Raw genomic sequence first — 17,222 nt, forward strand, 5'->3', positions numbered from 1 at the left:
ACTCAGAGCCAACATCCCCAAACATTCCCAGGGCAGAAGCTGTGAATGAGTCTGTTTGGGCACGGCTGCATGGCTTTCAATGGGCACACCTCCAGGAGCCAGGGCAGGCTGGCTGAGCACACAAGCACGGGTGGTTATTGTGTCTTTCATTTGTGGTACCACAGAGCAGCATCAGCCCTCAGAAGTTACCCAGGTTTGGGTTCTTGTAATGAGATGCCTTTCAACTGCAGAACAACTGTAATTGTATGAAGAGTAACAGTGAACTGTACATGAGTAACAACTTTGCACCAAATTTAATTCTGGCAAGCAAGATCCTGTGGGCATAGCTGGTTTTCAGCCACGAGAGGTCCAACCCCACCCAGAGTAGAACAAAAGGAAAAATACAACTGGTTTCAGTGGGAGCTGAATCAGGCCCCAATTGAGGAAAAAGAATCAGTGGCAACAGCCTCCGGAGGGGTGTTTGTACTAGGAGACAAAGCTGTTTCACTGGAAACTTGACACATGCTCTAGTCTGTGAGGTCTGTAAGGCCAAACAAAACCAGAACATGTAGACTTTTCTTTTTCCTCTTTAGCTGCTGGGTTGTCCTAGCTCCTTCCCTCTCCTTACTCACACCCCCCACACTGTACAAAAAGAAAAATTTTGAAAAAGAAGAAGAACTCTATTTCTAAAGCTCTGTGTGCTTTGGGAAGTTCGTTCTTTTTTAACATCTCATTTGGACCTGAAGGTTTTTGGCTATGGGGTACCATAAAAGGGGCTTTCCTTCATAAATCCAAACTTGAAATTTCACTCAAGAATTCCAAAGTCCAAACTTTGGAGTGTACCAAGAGGGTTGGAGAATTTTAAACATTTACAAACATACTAGAGCAGGAGGATCAAAAAAGTCAAATTGGAAATAAAATGCACAAGAAGTGGATGAGGCTGCTCTGGTTTTGCTGCCAGTGCAGCAGTACGTCACACTCCAGTAGAATTATGTTTACACAACCTGAGTCCCGTGCCAAGGGTGCATGTCTGATGGGAAGACCAGGCTGTCTAACTTTTCTGGATGTAAATTCCAAGTAGCAAGGCCTGAGTCAACCCTACTGAAATCAAAACCAGGCCTTGAGATCACTGGACTTTGGATTAGAAGCCAAGTATTTAAAACAAGTGAATAACATCAAGGTCTCAGCGACATTTCAGCCTGCATAAATGAAGGCAGACTCCTGCGTGCCAGACATGAGCTGGAGGAGGATTCACATCATCCAGCACCCAATGGTGGCAAAGGCTCAGTCTCTTCAGTCCCAGCAGGGTGCAGGAGAGGGAAAGCCCTCCCTTGGGGCAGGATCCATCTCTGCCCTGTATCCAGGGGCTGCTGCCCTGGCCCTCTCACCTGGACATGTTGTTTAGGTGCTTAAAGGTAGATATGGCAAGACCCTTGCTGAGCCAGCTCCCAGAGGGAAGAGCTTTGGAGAATGGTACACTAGGAAAGGAGTGTGATGGGAGGAGAAATTGGAGGAATCCAGGGTCTCTGAGCAGCAAATGGAATCAGAGAAAGGGCTTGAAGCCTCCTGTCAGTCTGCTGTGAAAGTGGAATGTAACATGATTTTTTCTCCCCTATGTCCCAAATCCCTCACACCAAATGTTTGACCTGCCTGTCTTCCTGTCTTAATTAGTCTTCTGTCTTTCTGGGAGTTGGGTCTGTCCTTCTGCAAATGGCAGCACATCAGACAGGGGAAACCTGTCATGTTTGTTTTCTAAGCTGTAGGGGGCACCCATTTGAAAAAACTCCCGGCTTATCTAAACGTTTTTGTTTGTATGATTTTGAATTAGGAAGTGTGAGTAATTAGTTAAGAAGATTAAATAAGTCTTAACAACATGCAGTAGCGTGCTTACTTTCCTCCTCCCCCCCAAGTATTTCCTGCACAAAACCCAAGCTGCCAAACTGTGATGATACCCTTTTCTATTTTAGTTTCTCACTGTGCCACATGCTGATACAGCATCCGTTATTTCAATTCAGTCTCATTAAAGGGATTATTTTGTGCCTGGTTGTTCAAGAAAATTAATCTAAAGAGAAGAAACTTCAGATTCATTGTCTGTTGAACTATACCCACCACAAACATTTTACTCCTTTTGGCTGCCTTATTAAACCTGTGGGAAGAAACTTTTTTCTTACAGCACATAAAGGCTTTCCTCTAAGTAATTTTTTGCTTTTTTTCAGTTAATGAAAAATTTATCTGCTGTTAGTAGCACAATACAGGAGCAATAACATAGCTCAGGTAATATTTCATGTATTCTTAAGAAACTAAGCTCCCAAGCTTTACTTATCCTTTCACCCGTGGAGCTCTTAAATTGCTGGAGAAGAATATTTGCTCTCTTTCTTAACTGCATCAGAAAACATTGCTTGTGAAACCAGGATGACTAAAAAATTAAGTCTGCTCTACATTTTCACTATTAACAAAGAAAAGCCACTGCTGGATGATTAGGGTAAGGATGGCAGTGTTTTTTATGGAGTATGATCCTTGGTGTCACTGCACCTTAAAAAATGAAATAATGAAAGATTTCTAAAAATCCACTAAATAGAGAGTGGAGATTAGGGAGTAATTGTTTACAGAATCAATTACTGAGCTGTCACTGGGCTTTAATGAAGTTGTGGCTATTAAGAACTCGATCCTGCAAACCCTTCCACATGCACTCATTTGAAATGGTGGGAAAGAGGAGGGGTTTGTACAAACAAGACTAGTATTAGTCCGTGTAGTTCTCGAGTGTTTTGCATTGTTTGTGCATTGCAAGTCTTCTGTGCTCGTTCTGTGTGACAGAAAACAGTGTGAGCTATTTATCTGTTCATGGGAAACATGCTCTGCCATTTGAAAGAATCTAGCAGATCCTCACTGGTAGGTAACTGCCATTTTAAATGCTCATCACCAGGAGCAAGTTCTTACTTAGAAATTAGCAGTGTTGCAGAAATAAATATTCCTACTAGGATTTCAGGCATTATAGGCAACACGGAAAAATACAATGGGCAATTTTATTTTGACTTAAAAGCTCTGCCTGAGAAAATCACCTTATAACTACACATGAGAAATTGCTGGAATGTCAGCTTCATTTGCAGTGGCCCCTTATGGCCTGATCACCCTCCCTGGCACGATAAATCACTGGCAAGATCCTTACCTTAACACGTTTGATCTCAGCTCAGCAAGACTTGGTTTTGATGTGAAGAACTCCAGATCTGTTAGGTCAGAGACAAATAGCAGAGCCACTGACCTGCAAAGTGCTAACTCTATATTAGACCCAAGTGAGCAGCCTTAAGCTCCTGAAAAGTCTGCCTTCACTTCTGCTTTGCATCCTGAGTATTCCTGAATGTTACTGTTAGCATGTTTTCTAAATTATGCCAGTGACATTTCCTTTTGTGTCGTTCTGCACATACAAAATCCACAAAAAATCAAACAAATAAGCATGTGGTGTGAGAAGAATTGTCTTAGGTAAACTGTTAGAATTATCTGCACTTTAGGGCAACATGAAATAAAACTCTATTTATCAGTTCTTTACCTTATTTACATATATGGCTTGCACTGGACCTTTTTTACTTAGATCATACTTATTAATATCATAAATAATTATATTCACCAGTGTGCTCAGTAAGGTGGTTCAAAGTGCCTGTATCTACATGTCTGTACATACAGAAATTCAAACTACTCCTAAAAAGAAAAAATCCAGCTTGTGACATTTACATTCAAAGTCTGAACTTTCACAAAGAACAGTTTTGTGGCCACTAAGTTTTGCAGCCTTGGTTTGAAACTATTCCTTATTGTCCTGGTTAAACAGTCACTTATCTCTACCACAGTAAGCAGGAGTGTTAGTCTACCAGAAAATTGGATGTTCTTAATGGGCTTTGGGGGAGAATAGCTTTGCATCATCAGCATTAAGTTAAATCACATTAAGTACCCACTTACAACATAGGGATTACCACTTATGACATCTTTGGTGAAAGCCTTTAAAACAAATTGTTGTGTTTGTTAGAAGAAGCTGTGAGATAACAATTCCCAGAAGTCTGATTTATAAACCCTTTTTGCTCTTCAACATGATGCAAAGGAACCCAACACCTCTCGTTCAATGCTGCAATGAAATCTCTCAGGCTGGAAATTCTTTTTAATAGAAAGTCTTGGGAAATACTGATTTATTTACTTTAGAATGTTCTTCAGGGGAGAAGAAAACTTTAGCTACATTCCCTTTCCTCAGAGTTCAGTTCTGATTTCTCCTCCAGTTCTTTCTGTTGAGAAGTCATTGCCTTTATATATACAAAACTGGAATAGGTCATTCTGCTTTTTATTATTCATAAGGCTGATTGGGGAGAACTGGGCTTAAACTGTCAAAGTATCCTACTGTGCTTGGACACCTGACAAATTTACACCCCAAAGTACACTGTGGTGCTAAGACTAAAATTGGATGTGAAGGGTTCTTGCAAGAGCTGATTACAGTCTCAAGCAAATAAAACACTTGAGGGTATAGCAAAATAATGCCAATGTTTAAGAGAGTTTAACATTTTTATATATGACTGCTGAGCTATTCTGTATAGAGATGTAGGCCTGCATGAAAAATGAGCTCTTCTATTTACCTTTAAATAGAAACAGACTAATAACTCTGAGTATGTAAATTAAAAACATGACCCTCAACTTTTGCCAAACATGCAGCAGTAAAAGCACAGACTAAGGCAAACCCAAAATCTAACTATACAGAGATTTCCTTAAATGAGCACAGTGCACTGAAAGTCTTGTCAATGAAAAGGTTTCCTTAAAAAAACCAAATATTCATATATGCAGTCCTGAGATTCCTCCTCCCCCCCTTCCTTTAAAATTCATGTTTCTTTTCCACTTTCTAACCAAACTCCATTTTTCTCTGCTGGAACCCCTTGTAGTGATACCAGAATGTGGGCAAACCTCATTAGTCTCCCTGCTGTTTACAAGACAGGATTTATGCTCGGTGTAGTGAACACAATGACACGTGATCACTAAATGGCTAAAATCACCATCAAGAATTTAATCTGAGAAATTTTTCACCCAGGCATTGCAAATACTATTGGTATGTAAAGGCATGGAACCCAGCATTAATTACAGCAAACTTGTCACCCCATGCCCACCCTTCTGCAAGGAGCACACCAGGGACGAGCTGCTTGTGAAGGTTAATGTCATGCAACCTTTGGCAGTTATCTGGTATAAGGTTATGTTGCAAATTCAATCCAGTTAGGTAATAACTAAATTCCCCTGGGACTTAGCTGCAGTTAAATGTTGCTGTTCCAGGTTCACTGCTTTTAGTCTCCCTAAAGACCGTTTAGGCAAACAGCTGGAAGAGCTGACTACAAAGGTTCCCAGTCACAGGGAACCATTCCAGGAAAGCAGGTAAAGGCTTCTAACCAGGAAATAAGTCGTCAAAGGATTTGTCCTGTTGCTCCCTCAAGGAAAGAAATGAACTGAGACAGAGAGCAAGAGCGTGAACACATTTGTGTTTCATGCAGAATCCCAACATTAAAAACAGTTGTCTTGGCTGGAGGGAGGGAGAGCTGTGCTGCACCCGTCGGTGGGCATGTTCTGAACCGGGCTCCTGGTTGTCATCTAAATAGCAGGGCCTTCCCTCTCCCTCCATGTTGGAGTGCCTTACTGAAACAAAACCTTAGAGAAGCGAATAGAAACAACACCAGCACCAATTCCAGTACTGTCACTGCACGGCACTGATGGAATGGTCCTCCTAACAGAGAGGTACAGAGGGGAAAAACATTGCAGGCCCCAGCCTCATCTGAACTCATTATGCAGATCTTGCAGCAGGGAGGGCACTGCCTCCCTGACAATGCTCAAGGGAATAACAGAGACAACTCCTCATAAAGTGACACAGAAAGAGAAAGAGCATAAAGAAAGTGGTCTTTTCATCTATATCGTGTGTGTGTGTATAGGTGAGCACACAGAGAAGTGTGCAATTAATGCCATATAGAAGTGCAGACATGCATCCACATGTAAACAGCGGCTCTGAAATCCATCTGTATTGCCATTTCCCAGAATACTATGTACAAAAATAGATGTTTGATCTTCTTGTAGTCTGGCTGGTTTAGCAAGAGATCCTGCCTCTGACACTGACCTACTGTCTGAGTTAGTCATGGTTACACTCCCACAAATTTAAACTCCCCCATCTGTGAAGGAGCCTTGTCACCAGTTTTACAGTGAGGCTGAATCAATTAATGCTTTCTGAAAGATTTGATGGAGCAGAATATTAACACTTGCAGTTGAGTGAGGCCAGCTAAAAATGTCTTTAGTAATGTAACAAATGGATTTTAAAGTCACTATCAAAGGGTTGGACCACCAAGACTCCTAGGTCACCATCAGCACAGCTAGTACGTTTGTTGTTAGTCTTATATCACAATTTCAAATGGACTAGTGAAAAGGCAGAGCTTGATTCTCACCTCTCAGGAAAACAGCATCCCATAAACATCACAAAAGAGAAGGGGCCGTCAAGTAGCTGTGGTAAAGTGTGATAAGGACAAAAAGAGGAAGACCAACAAAATGTCAAGCACTGATGGAAAAGGGGATGAAGGCTTAGCCAGATGTCCTGACAAACATGTGTGCTTGTTTCTCAAGATCCATGCAGGTCATTCTGGTACAGGACTGCTCCAACCATACCTCACAACTGAAGAAATTGAGAAAATAAAATAAACCTCTTGATTTGGAAAGGCAGGTGGTAATTTCTTGCATGTTTCTAACAACTCAAGAATAAATTTAAACTACTTCTGTTACAGCTGAAAAAAAAACCACATAAGCAAATGTGAAATGCATATGTTAAGGTATACTGGTGAGCTTTGAAAATATCCCGTGGAATCAGGACAGTGCTTTTATGTCTGGGTGCAAAGAACATTTAAAATAGACTCCAAATATGTTTCAGACAACAAAATGAATTGGTTCCTTAAAAAAAAAATAAATCTATGTATCCACCTGTCAGTTACATAAATGACTTCTCAAATCAATTTGACAGTATAAAGAGGTATTAAACCTAGTTTAAAATTAATTTCTATTTTAAGGACTTTTTACACTAGCAGAGTGGTAAATAAAAGTGAGGTGCAGCGCCTTGGGAAGCACTTTTGTGGTTTAGCTGAAAAGACTTTACAGGGTTTCTCGACTAACTAGATCACAATTTTCATCTAGGTCATGTTATAGTTAGGAAATAAAAGCACAAGTGCCAATAAACCAGCACAAGAAACTTGAGTGTGAAAATGTGTGATCTGGACTGGATCACAGAGAGGGGAAAAATAAGCATTTTTTTTTTGAGCATAAAGGGATGAGAATTATCAGAGGCATAGCACACTTGGTATGTTTAAGCTATGTAGGGAGGACAAGTGAGGCTGCAGAGAGGGGGGAGCAGCTCCCTGTGCAGCGCATTGCGTGGGTACTGCCTGAAGGAGAGACATAACACATAATAGAGAGCCCCAGATAGGGAAGCAATGCAGATCATGAAGGATAATAGCAGGAGTGAAGTGGTGACTTCTGGATAAGAGCATCTGAAGTGACATTGAAGTGGCACTGAAGAGGAAAAAGGATATGAGGGCAGTAAGACTGGTGCCAAAATAACCACATTTTAGTTCAGCGAAAGCTGCACTGAAATAGTGTGTAGAGAACAGAGTTCTCTGTATCCTAATGTAAACAGCATTTGGCATATACCTGTCAAGGACTAAAAATTGTGTCTGAACCCCTGAGAAATGGTCGTCACGTAAATAATTCCAGCTTCATTGCAGGAGAGAAACACATGAAGAAGCCCTACTCTCTGGGATACTAAACTTCAAGAAGCGGATTTTTTTTAAAGAGGAAGTAACTTAGAAACTCCCTGCTTGAAGCTAGGAAATTAAAATCCGTAGAGTCAGCATGGAGGCTTAAGAATGTGAAAGAGTCAAAGAAGATTTGCATTCCCAAGGCTAAAAACGGGAAGCAAAAGCAAGAAAATAAATGGGGTGGCTAAGAAGGATGATATGAGAGGAAAAGTAGGCCAAAAAAAAAGAACCAAAGTGCTAACTTTAAATGACTGCAAAACACACACACCCCCCCAAAAAATTGCTACCAAATATTCTGAATAAAATTACCGAAAAAGTAACACAAATAAAACAGTCAGGAGGAGCCAAAGTTAAATAAATAAGCAGATGCAGGCTGTGGGAGAGTCAGTGGATTCTGAAAACAATCAGGCTATGAAAGGTGTTAAAGGGAGGCTGAAGGTGTTTCCAGAAGTGGCTGCTCATTTTGGGGGGGGGGGATCTTAATTTGGCTATATGAAAGTAGATTTTATTTCTCACCAAAATTTAGAAAAGCAGAGCCACTAGTTGGAACACTAGAAGATGACAGGTAAAATACTTGCTCTACAGAATCATCTGTACTAAAATCTAACAGTAACAGTATATCAAATTGTTTAAAGTCCAGGACAAGCTGCAATTGTGCTGCAAAGAATTGAAATAAAGTTTCTGAAATAAAAAGGAATCCCAAATGCTAATGCATCTCAGTTCTTCCACTTTTCAAAATCTAAGGCATCAGGAATTGCACAAAAGCCAGTAGGAGTATACCAGGGTAGCGGTGGGGTAGATGAAAATGATGATGATGATGATGTATTAAGTGGTGTTTTTCCCACTGAAGCATGAGAAAACAATGCCACAGGACAAACCTGGAAGAACCTTCCAGTTGGAGAGATCTATTTCAGATGAAATGTACCCCTGAGGTTTTGACCAGCTTTAGTCACTTGGGCCCAAATTTAAGGCATGTTGACCTACTCACAAAAGGATAAGATCAGCCTTTATAAGACAGTCTAAAAATACCTGTATTTGCCCAAAATAAGAAATAGCTCTTTTTTGGAAAGAAATCAGTCTCACTTTAAAGCAAAGCCCTTACCTGTGTACATACATGTGTTTGGAATTTCTGTATGGAAAGGCACTTTCTAATAGTTTCTGAGTAAAAACCAACGAATTTTGTATAACCACTGCCACACGACCAGAGCATGGCAAGAGGACAGTGCCACCTGGCATCCTCTTCCCATCCAAGTTCACCAAAGAGGCTGCAGCCTGTTCTTCCATACAACACTTCCTACATCTTTGTGACTTTCCAAATGGATTTCCTTGTAGCTCACTTATTTTAAATTAGGGCATACTAGAAATCCACATGGAAATTAGCAACTCTACCCTTTCTGTAACCAGAGCACCTGCTGTAAGCCTCTCCACAGCTGTCCCACCAGCATTCCTTTAGACTTTGAGTTCAATTCAAAGTCTTCATTACCTACGAATCCCTCACAGATTAAGGTCTATATACTCTGGTGGTCAGTGAGGTCCTTGTGTTTTAACCTCCAGCTGAGGTTCAACTGAGATTGAGCTGACCTTAAACGTTTTTATTTGGGTCACAGATTTTGATGTGGATTGTTCTCTGAAGTATTTTCCCACCTCAGTCCAACAAAAATGGAATGTATTATGTTTCAAGTCATAGGTAAAAATATGGTTCACTAGACTCTCTGTAAAAGGCACTGACATCAAGTAATCAAGAATTAGGTCCTTTTTTTTCTTTTGTCATTTGGGAGACTATTTCAGCCTTGCTGTTGCAACAACACTTTGACGTGGCTTCACATATCACAGTTTCAGTAATGAAGTGCTCCAAAAGCTTAGTTAACTGTGTAACTTAAAATTGATGTGCTGCATTCTTGTCAGAAAAGCAGATTTCTATTAACAGAACATGTTGATCAATAGAAATATGTGTTTGGACAAATTCTTGAATAGGGAAATTGTGTTTCAGAGAAAAAACAGGTATATGCAGCCTGAATAGGAATTCATTTGAGAAAGCACAATAATGAATGATTGGGCCCTTGGATGGCAATCATTTTTTAGACTTCATCTCTCTCTGTGTAATATTTAGTAGTAAATCTTCACACAGCTATTCACACACTTACTGTGCTTGAGTAGGGATGCCAGCGCTTGTCTGAGGATTCCTCACTAGAGGACTGCATAGAACTGCAACTTTCTGAAGATTTTTTAAATCTGTACACATCTGTGCTTATATTATATTTACATAGCTTCCTTATAACCTTGTCTCTCTTTAAGTGCATTTTTTGTCTGTCATTTCTTTCAGCTGAACTAAAGTTGATATATTGGTTACTTGTTTCAGAGAAGGAGTTCTACTCTTAAAAACCCCCGGACAAACAGATAAAAAGCTGTGGTTTTTTTAGAACTGGGGAGAATGAAACTATTTAAAAAAAAAATAAATAAAAGTTACAGTTCAGCCTTAGGAAAAATAGCTGCAAAACTGTAAAAGAAAAATTGTGACTTTATGCAGGACCTGGCTAAGAATTTATGATATGGACCACTGAACTCATCTTTTGTCATTTATCTCTGTAAATGTGTGAGATTTCTTGGAAGATAGTTAGTCAAATTAGGAGCCGAGATGAATCAGTGGATATAATTTATTTAGACTTTAAAAAGGCTTTTGATGATAAAGTCCTTAGCAAGAGGCTATTAAGGAAAGTTAGTAACCATATGGTGAAAGATAAAGTCCTGCCATGGATTAAAAAGTGGTTAAGAGATAAGATAAAAAGAGTGGAAATAAACGGATAATTCTCCCTGGAAAGAGGTTAATAGCAAGGTGCCCCTTCATTACTGTGACTAGCAATCGATATCTTGGTTCACCTGCTTTTGCAGATCATTAATAGTAAGGTATAGAATTTGTAGATAAAAATGTTCAAGCTAATCAGTGTACTGCAGAAAATATTACTAGGGCTGAAGTAAAACGACATTTGGGCAATTCAAGGGAGATGAAATTTGCCAAAGGTAGTAAATGCAAAGACAAGGCTCTTGAAAGGAAGGGTCCAGACTTCTGGATGCAGATCTGTTCCCAGTGACTTGAAATGTCGGACAACAGGCAGTGTAAAGAAGGGATGACAACTGGATTCAGTGGTTCCACGGTGTGGTGCTCCCAGGAACAAGGCAGTTTATGGCAGCAAATAACTTCAAACAGGCAGAGCCCATTAGGATCTGTCGGGAACAATTTTGCGTGGACAGGGTGATGGACAAGCTGCATCAAAAATTGCTGGACTGTGGGATTTATCATAAAATGTGGCTAGACAAGACAGAAATTTAATGTGGGAATGCATCAGAATTGGTGAACTTCTGTGGGAAATGTTTCTGAAGGACAAAATGTAATGAAAAATTAAAGAGGGATATTATTTTTCAGTCAGAATGAACTCTCAGAAGAGAGTGTGAGAGGACGTGTGTGTCCCAACGCAATCCTCCATACAGCCAATGCCTAGACAGCCACAGATTTTGGATCAAATCCTTGCTCTGTCTAACATTGTGAGTATTCTTGGAGAAAAGACATGAATCCTGCTTTTCCTTCATGAGTGTCCTGCCCACTGGGATATCAAGTTGATGTCTCTGAGACCTCATACAAACTTAAGAGTGAATTATTCAACAGGAAAGAATGTGAGACTCTTTCCAAGGATAGCCAAAGGTGGCAAAATTTGGGCCTGTCCACCATCAGAAATTAGGAATCCATATTCAAGTTTCTGCTCTGTTTGCTTCACAGCAGGGGTACGAATTTGTCTGCTTTTCAACTTGGGCAAGTGCTCTAATTATTATTGACCTTCTGGTTTTGTTGTGCAAATAAATATATGGATCTTTTGTATTTGAATACTTGAAATTTTAAACATTTTTTGCAAAGAGGACAAAAGCACTAATTGCATAGCACTTGTCCTTTGGTGTATCATCTGACCTTACAGACTGGACAGAGACAGAAATATATTATTGCAACGTTTGATGCATTAAACCAGTTTGCATTTTCCCTAAAGATCCAGCCTTTCCCTAAAGATTCAGCACAGTAAGAGGTCACTGCTACCATAGTTACCCACTCTAATGCATCATTCTGCAGGAGTTCTCCAGTTGTGACCAGTTTCAGCCTGGTGGTTTCTGTGTTTTTAATGCTCTTGAATTACATGGCTGTACTGGAGTAAGGAAAGGCAGGGACTGGATACATGTAGGGCTACAGTTGTTTCTTGTCCCTCATGAAATACTTGGGTAAATTGGGTTTATGTAGAAGAGTTTAAAACTTTGGGAGTAAAGAAATCCTATATTCAGACTGCTAATTGGAAAGAAGTGCATAAACAGCTTGCAATTGCAGTATGAATTGATGGACTGTAGTACTAAACCCAAAGTATGAATACACTAGAAGAGAATTCAAACTGTATATTTAAACAACAGTAAATCTAAATACGGTTTATACACTAAAACATCATATATGATAATACACAGGGACATATCTAATGGCAGCATCACAAGCTGAAGTGTTCCACAAAGGGGAAAGTAGCTGTTCTATTTGTCTACTCTTCAAGCAAGCATCTCTAATTTTCTGTACCCAGTCTTTTGTAACAGGACTGTGCTCACCCACCTGACCCAAAAGGTGAGCTGGTTTTCTCAAGCATCACTCCCAGAATCTGACTTCAAAAGGCATTAAAGGAGCTCGTTTGGGGAAAGACAGGTGGGGCAGTGCATGTATGCATCACTTACCTGAGTTTTGCCAAAGCTTTTCTGCAGTTCAAAAAATGACAAAGATTCTGCATATTATTCTAAATAAAATAGATTTGCTGCCTCCTATCTTAATGTCAGTTTAGAAGTTTATCTGGAAAACACATGCTGGAAATTTTGATAAAAAGGGTAATGCCAAGAAAGCATAATGGTGATGAAAGTACTGAACCTTAATAATAAAATGCTTCAAACCCAGACGCTTATCATATGAGAATTTGAAATGTATTTGTTAGCTTTTGTCTACCCAGAAGCAGTTTGCCTACACTTCATACAAACTCCTGTATGCAGCTTTCTTTTGCAGTGCTGGGTAGTTTTTCTGGTGTGTGTGTGGAAACTGGATGGATTTTAGCCTATGGTGTAAGGGTAGAGGTAAACCCTTTAACACTGGACAAAGAAAATATGATTGTCAGCTAATTCATAGGCTGTTCATGCAGAAATGTTTCATGTACCTCTTCACTGCTACTGCACTGTAACTTCATCCCTTTAGAGCACCTCTTTATAAAAAGCTCTCAAACCCACAATTCTTCAGCTTTTCCTTATGCTAAAGTTGTTCATCTCTTTCTCAGACTTAAATCAGCTGGCAAGTAAGAAACTTAAAACACCCATCTGGATTAGTGTCCCCAATATGATGCAAACTGAGAACATTTGTTCACTCAGTTACCTGATGCAGTGACAGAGCTGGGACAGGACAAAGCCCTGGGGTCCTCGTTTTATATCAAGCTGTCTTTTAAAAAGTCAACATGTCTGACTAAAACCACAGTGAAAATACTTTGTAAAGCAGTGTGGTTATGCCATAACAAAGGAAGGATGGCTACATCCTGTAGAAACACCTTTAGCCCCTCAGATGGATACAGCCAGAGGGAAATGCTGCAAAGGGCTCAATCCACTGGGCTGATTCCATAACCACTGTCAGATATCTGGGAGGCATCTCAGGAGGGAAAATGGAGTTTTGTAAAAGCAAAAAAAAAGGAGTATCAACATGATACTACGCTGAGAACCCTGTGATCACCCTCAGAAGCTGTCAGGTTCTCAGGGCTGGGCTTCCTGCACAAAACATGCCAGTAACGTGTCCTTACCGGACGTCATGCCACAGCTTATCTCACACATCTGATATTTCTGGAGCAGCCCATTCTGGGAGAGTTTCTGGCATAAAGTCGACTTTTGTAGAAGCGTGACTTGTTGCCAGGGGGAGGGCTGGATCCCCTTCCTACCTACATGCCCCCTTACATATGGAGCACAGCACTGCCAGCACGCTCCTGACGAGTCTGACGAGGGCTCGCTGTGCCACAGGGCTGTAGAGCAACCTAATTCCATGGAACACTACAAGATGTCCTATTCTGCACATGCAATCCCTCCCCAAATGTCAGTGTTAAGAAGTAAAGAGTTAAAGAGCCATCACAGTGAAAAGAGAGATAATCTTGCATGTAGCAGTCTTAGCACTTGCCAGCCATGCAGAAAAACTTAACCCTGTGTGCTTGGACACTCACCTGCATGTCTGGTTCACATCCTGCTCACCAGTTCTCATTAAGCACATCTACAACACTTTATTTTTCACAGATCATGCCAAGGTATTAAAAAAACTGGGGAAAAAAATATTTCTAATGACTGTTTGTTAAAAGCAGCATCGGCTGACTTCCAACACTGAAGCCACAATAGCTACTGCTGCACATCTTACATAAAAGCAAGGCATTGTGTATTGTCACCACTGAACATATTTTACCTGACCAATCCAACCTATAGTACCTCTGTGCTCCATCAGGTGTACAGATTGGAAGGACTTAATATACACTTTTCTGGTTCCTTCAATAAACCTACTGGAGCAATATATCACAAGTTTCAATAATTCTGCCTAATAATCGAATAAATGAAAATCACTCAGGTAGTATTTGTTTTATCTGTGTTCTCGGAAGGAGTTTTCATAGCAACCCCAAGGGTGATGCAGTTTTTTAAAGATTAATGAATAATAATTTTTTTTTCCAGTACATATCTTTACATACACATCTTTAACAAATATCATTTAAGAAATCTTGGAATTTTAACATGTTCTATCCTAACAAAACTGTCTATTTACCAACTTTAGAATTCCAGAAATAGAATTCAATTGGCAAAATATATTTTAAATTTTTTTCACTTGGTTTAAATGCTCACAAGTACTTCTATTTTTCACAAAGATTTAACTCCCAAATGGTTAAGATTCATAGATAGATGTAATAAAGAGTTCAAGAAGTCTGTGTCCTGGTTGTGTATTTAAAATTCCCAGCTAACTAGCAGGAGAGAGGCTGCTAGGAATGCTTACAGATGTCTGATTTTACAAGGTTTGAGTTTGTTGTTTTCTTTTTTTTTTTCATGCCAAAGTGCTTTAGTCTAATGTTATTTGTTGTTTATGGAAGTTGTTTGTCATTTAGGACATGAAGTGACCACTCCCTCAAAAGAAAGAATCAAGTTACAATCCATTATTTCATTTCTGATTGTTTTTCTTTGTAATAGGTGGGAAAGTGGATCCTGGATAAAAGTCCTGCCCAAGTCAAGACTCAAAGCTGAAGACTCCAATTATCTATAAATCACTTGAATTTCCTGCAGAGAAAGAGAAAAAGGAGGAAAGAGCGAGACAGACAGAAAAACAGAGACAGAGGATGTGCCAAGTGAAACATTTGATACCTGTCCTAAACCAAATTTTTCTCAAAAGCAACCAGCAGTTACCTGATACCTCAAAACCAAGCTTAGAAGAAACATGTTGCTGTTCTTTTTGGCTTAATATTGAAATGAAAGAATTGTCTTTTAATTGTTCCATGAGTATAAAATGTGTAACACTGCACATCTGAGATGATGGCACTGTGTATTCTGATTTATTAAAGGTCACCATCCAGCTCACATTCTTACAGATAGGAAGCTGTGATTGCTGATGGCTGCTGTATTTTTCAAAGATTTTTAGAACCAATTCTCCAGTTTCAGAACAGAGAAAGGCAAGTAAATTTATTATGCAAACAGGCTGAGATACCTCTCCCAAGTATTTCCCATTGAACACTCCTGAAGCACAGTTTGCACTGAAACCAACAATGAACAAAATTCATGCCAAATACTATTTGCACAGTGTGATTGCTCCCGAAGTGTAATACTACACAACATCCAATAACTGCATTTCTTATTTATTTAAACTATTTTAAAAGAAATTGTGTGCCAGAAACCATATGCATCTTTTAATTTGCATATTGCAGTTTGCATTAAAATGTAATGAAATCTAAAATAGCTGACTTTCCTCTGAAACATGCTTCTAGAACATGGAATTGCTGTAACAAATTAGAGGACAAATTAGTTTTGGCACCCGCTAAAAAAAAGAGAAAAGATGAAAAGCTTTCAAACTGATGATATGAAGGAAAAAATTACACTACATTGGCCAAAATGAGTCTCCTATCAGCTTTAAAGCTCCTGAAGTTGTATTTCCAGTAGATAAAAATGTTATCACCTTTTTCCAGTGCTGATGTGCTTATTTTCCTATTAAGTTACTTGGTAATTAGAAACAAAGTCTGACACATTGTAATCTGTTTATACAATAGATTTGAAACTTCTCCAACAGAAATGAAATAATTCTTTAAAGATACTAAAGATGCAAAGATTAAAAACATATCAACGAATTTAAAAATTCAAATTGCATTTACAAACAAATGACTGTTCTTAAAGCCCATTTTAATTGACAAAACTAATTTAGTCTCATAGTACACCACAGAAAACCAGCAGATATTTCTACACCGACCCCAACTCTCTCTTTATGAAAATTAGTCTTAAAGGTTAGTAGGAAAAAATATGCCCTCTTTGCAATATTGTTCAAGGGTGTATTCAAGTATCACGGAAGTTGGTAGAGACCTGTTCCAGTGCTGTAACAACCTGGTAGTGTTAAGAGTCCTCCAGGAATCATAAAAGAGTCCCTTGGGCACACAGGGTAATTCAAGAAAGAAAATATTTCTATTTTCTGATTGAGATACACAGGTATGTATAGTAATGTCCTCTGAAGTACATCAAAAGCAACTAAAGTATATTCGAGAACTACTGATTTTGCACTGAAAGTAAACCCCAGCAGCTCTGTAGGAAATACTACATTTAAAGAGAAGTGGCAAAGCCAGTCCCAGCAGATCTAATTTGCTTTTCTATTATCCTGTGGTTTTGCAGATGATTACAGGGCTAAAAATCTGTTTCCTTTATTACAGATTCAAGGCAGCCTTAGCAGTTTTTTTTATCTCTACACTCAAGTTGGGTAGGACAGAATGAAACTGATTTTAAGCAAAATTCCTCCTTTGGAGGGAAACCCATGAATTTCTCTGCCAGAACAAACGAACACAACTTACCTTGGTGTATTTGATTTCAAGGTTGAGAGTGGGAGAAGGCAGCAGATGCAGAGATGCCATCAGAGCTGCAGGATCTGCCTTCACCTCCCCTGGCATCTCAATTTTACTGGAAGTCATAGTCTTGGGGGGGTTTTATAATACCACCGAGCCCCCCGCTCTGACCTGATGTTGTGTTGTGTTTTGGGTTGTTCCCCCCCCCTCCAAAGACCAGCGCTGAAGATGTTGCTCTCCTCCTCTGTATATAGGCAGGTGTCAAGCCGGGTCTCTTCTTATTGGACATGGGGGCAGAGGCAGGGGGGCAGGTCCATCCTACCTAGGGCGATAGCGGCACAGCCCC

General features: G+C 39.6%; 1 protein-coding gene and 1 long non-coding RNA gene across 2 annotated transcripts in view; one reads left to right on the forward strand and one right to left on the reverse strand.

Moving 5' to 3' along the window:
• Positions 1–15,360, forward strand: part of LOC108639109 — a 120,696-nt gene extending 105,336 nt beyond the window's left edge. The window contains exon 5 of the long non-coding RNA XR_001920280.2: positions 15,033–15,360. This is a non-coding gene — a long non-coding RNA (uncharacterized LOC108639109). The remainder of the gene's footprint in view (positions 1–15,032) is intronic.
• The window catches only part of ALDH1A2 (aldehyde dehydrogenase 1 family member A2), a 53,389-nt gene extending 36,282 nt beyond the window's left edge, over positions 1–17,107 (reverse strand). The window contains exon 1 of the mRNA XM_008927126.2: positions 16,886–17,107. Coding sequence (XP_008925374.1) covers positions 16,886–17,002 — 117 coding nt within the window. The 5' untranslated portion in view covers positions 17,003–17,107. The remainder of the gene's footprint in view (positions 1–16,885) is intronic.
• Between the last annotated feature and the right edge of the window lie 115 nt (positions 17,108–17,222).

Source organism: Manacus vitellinus, unplaced genomic scaffold (assembly GCF_001715985.3).
Source record: "Manacus vitellinus isolate BGI_N305 unplaced genomic scaffold, ASM171598v3 scaffold_16_pilon, whole genome shotgun sequence".
NCBI lineage: Eukaryota > Metazoa > Chordata > Aves > Passeriformes > Pipridae > Manacus > Manacus vitellinus.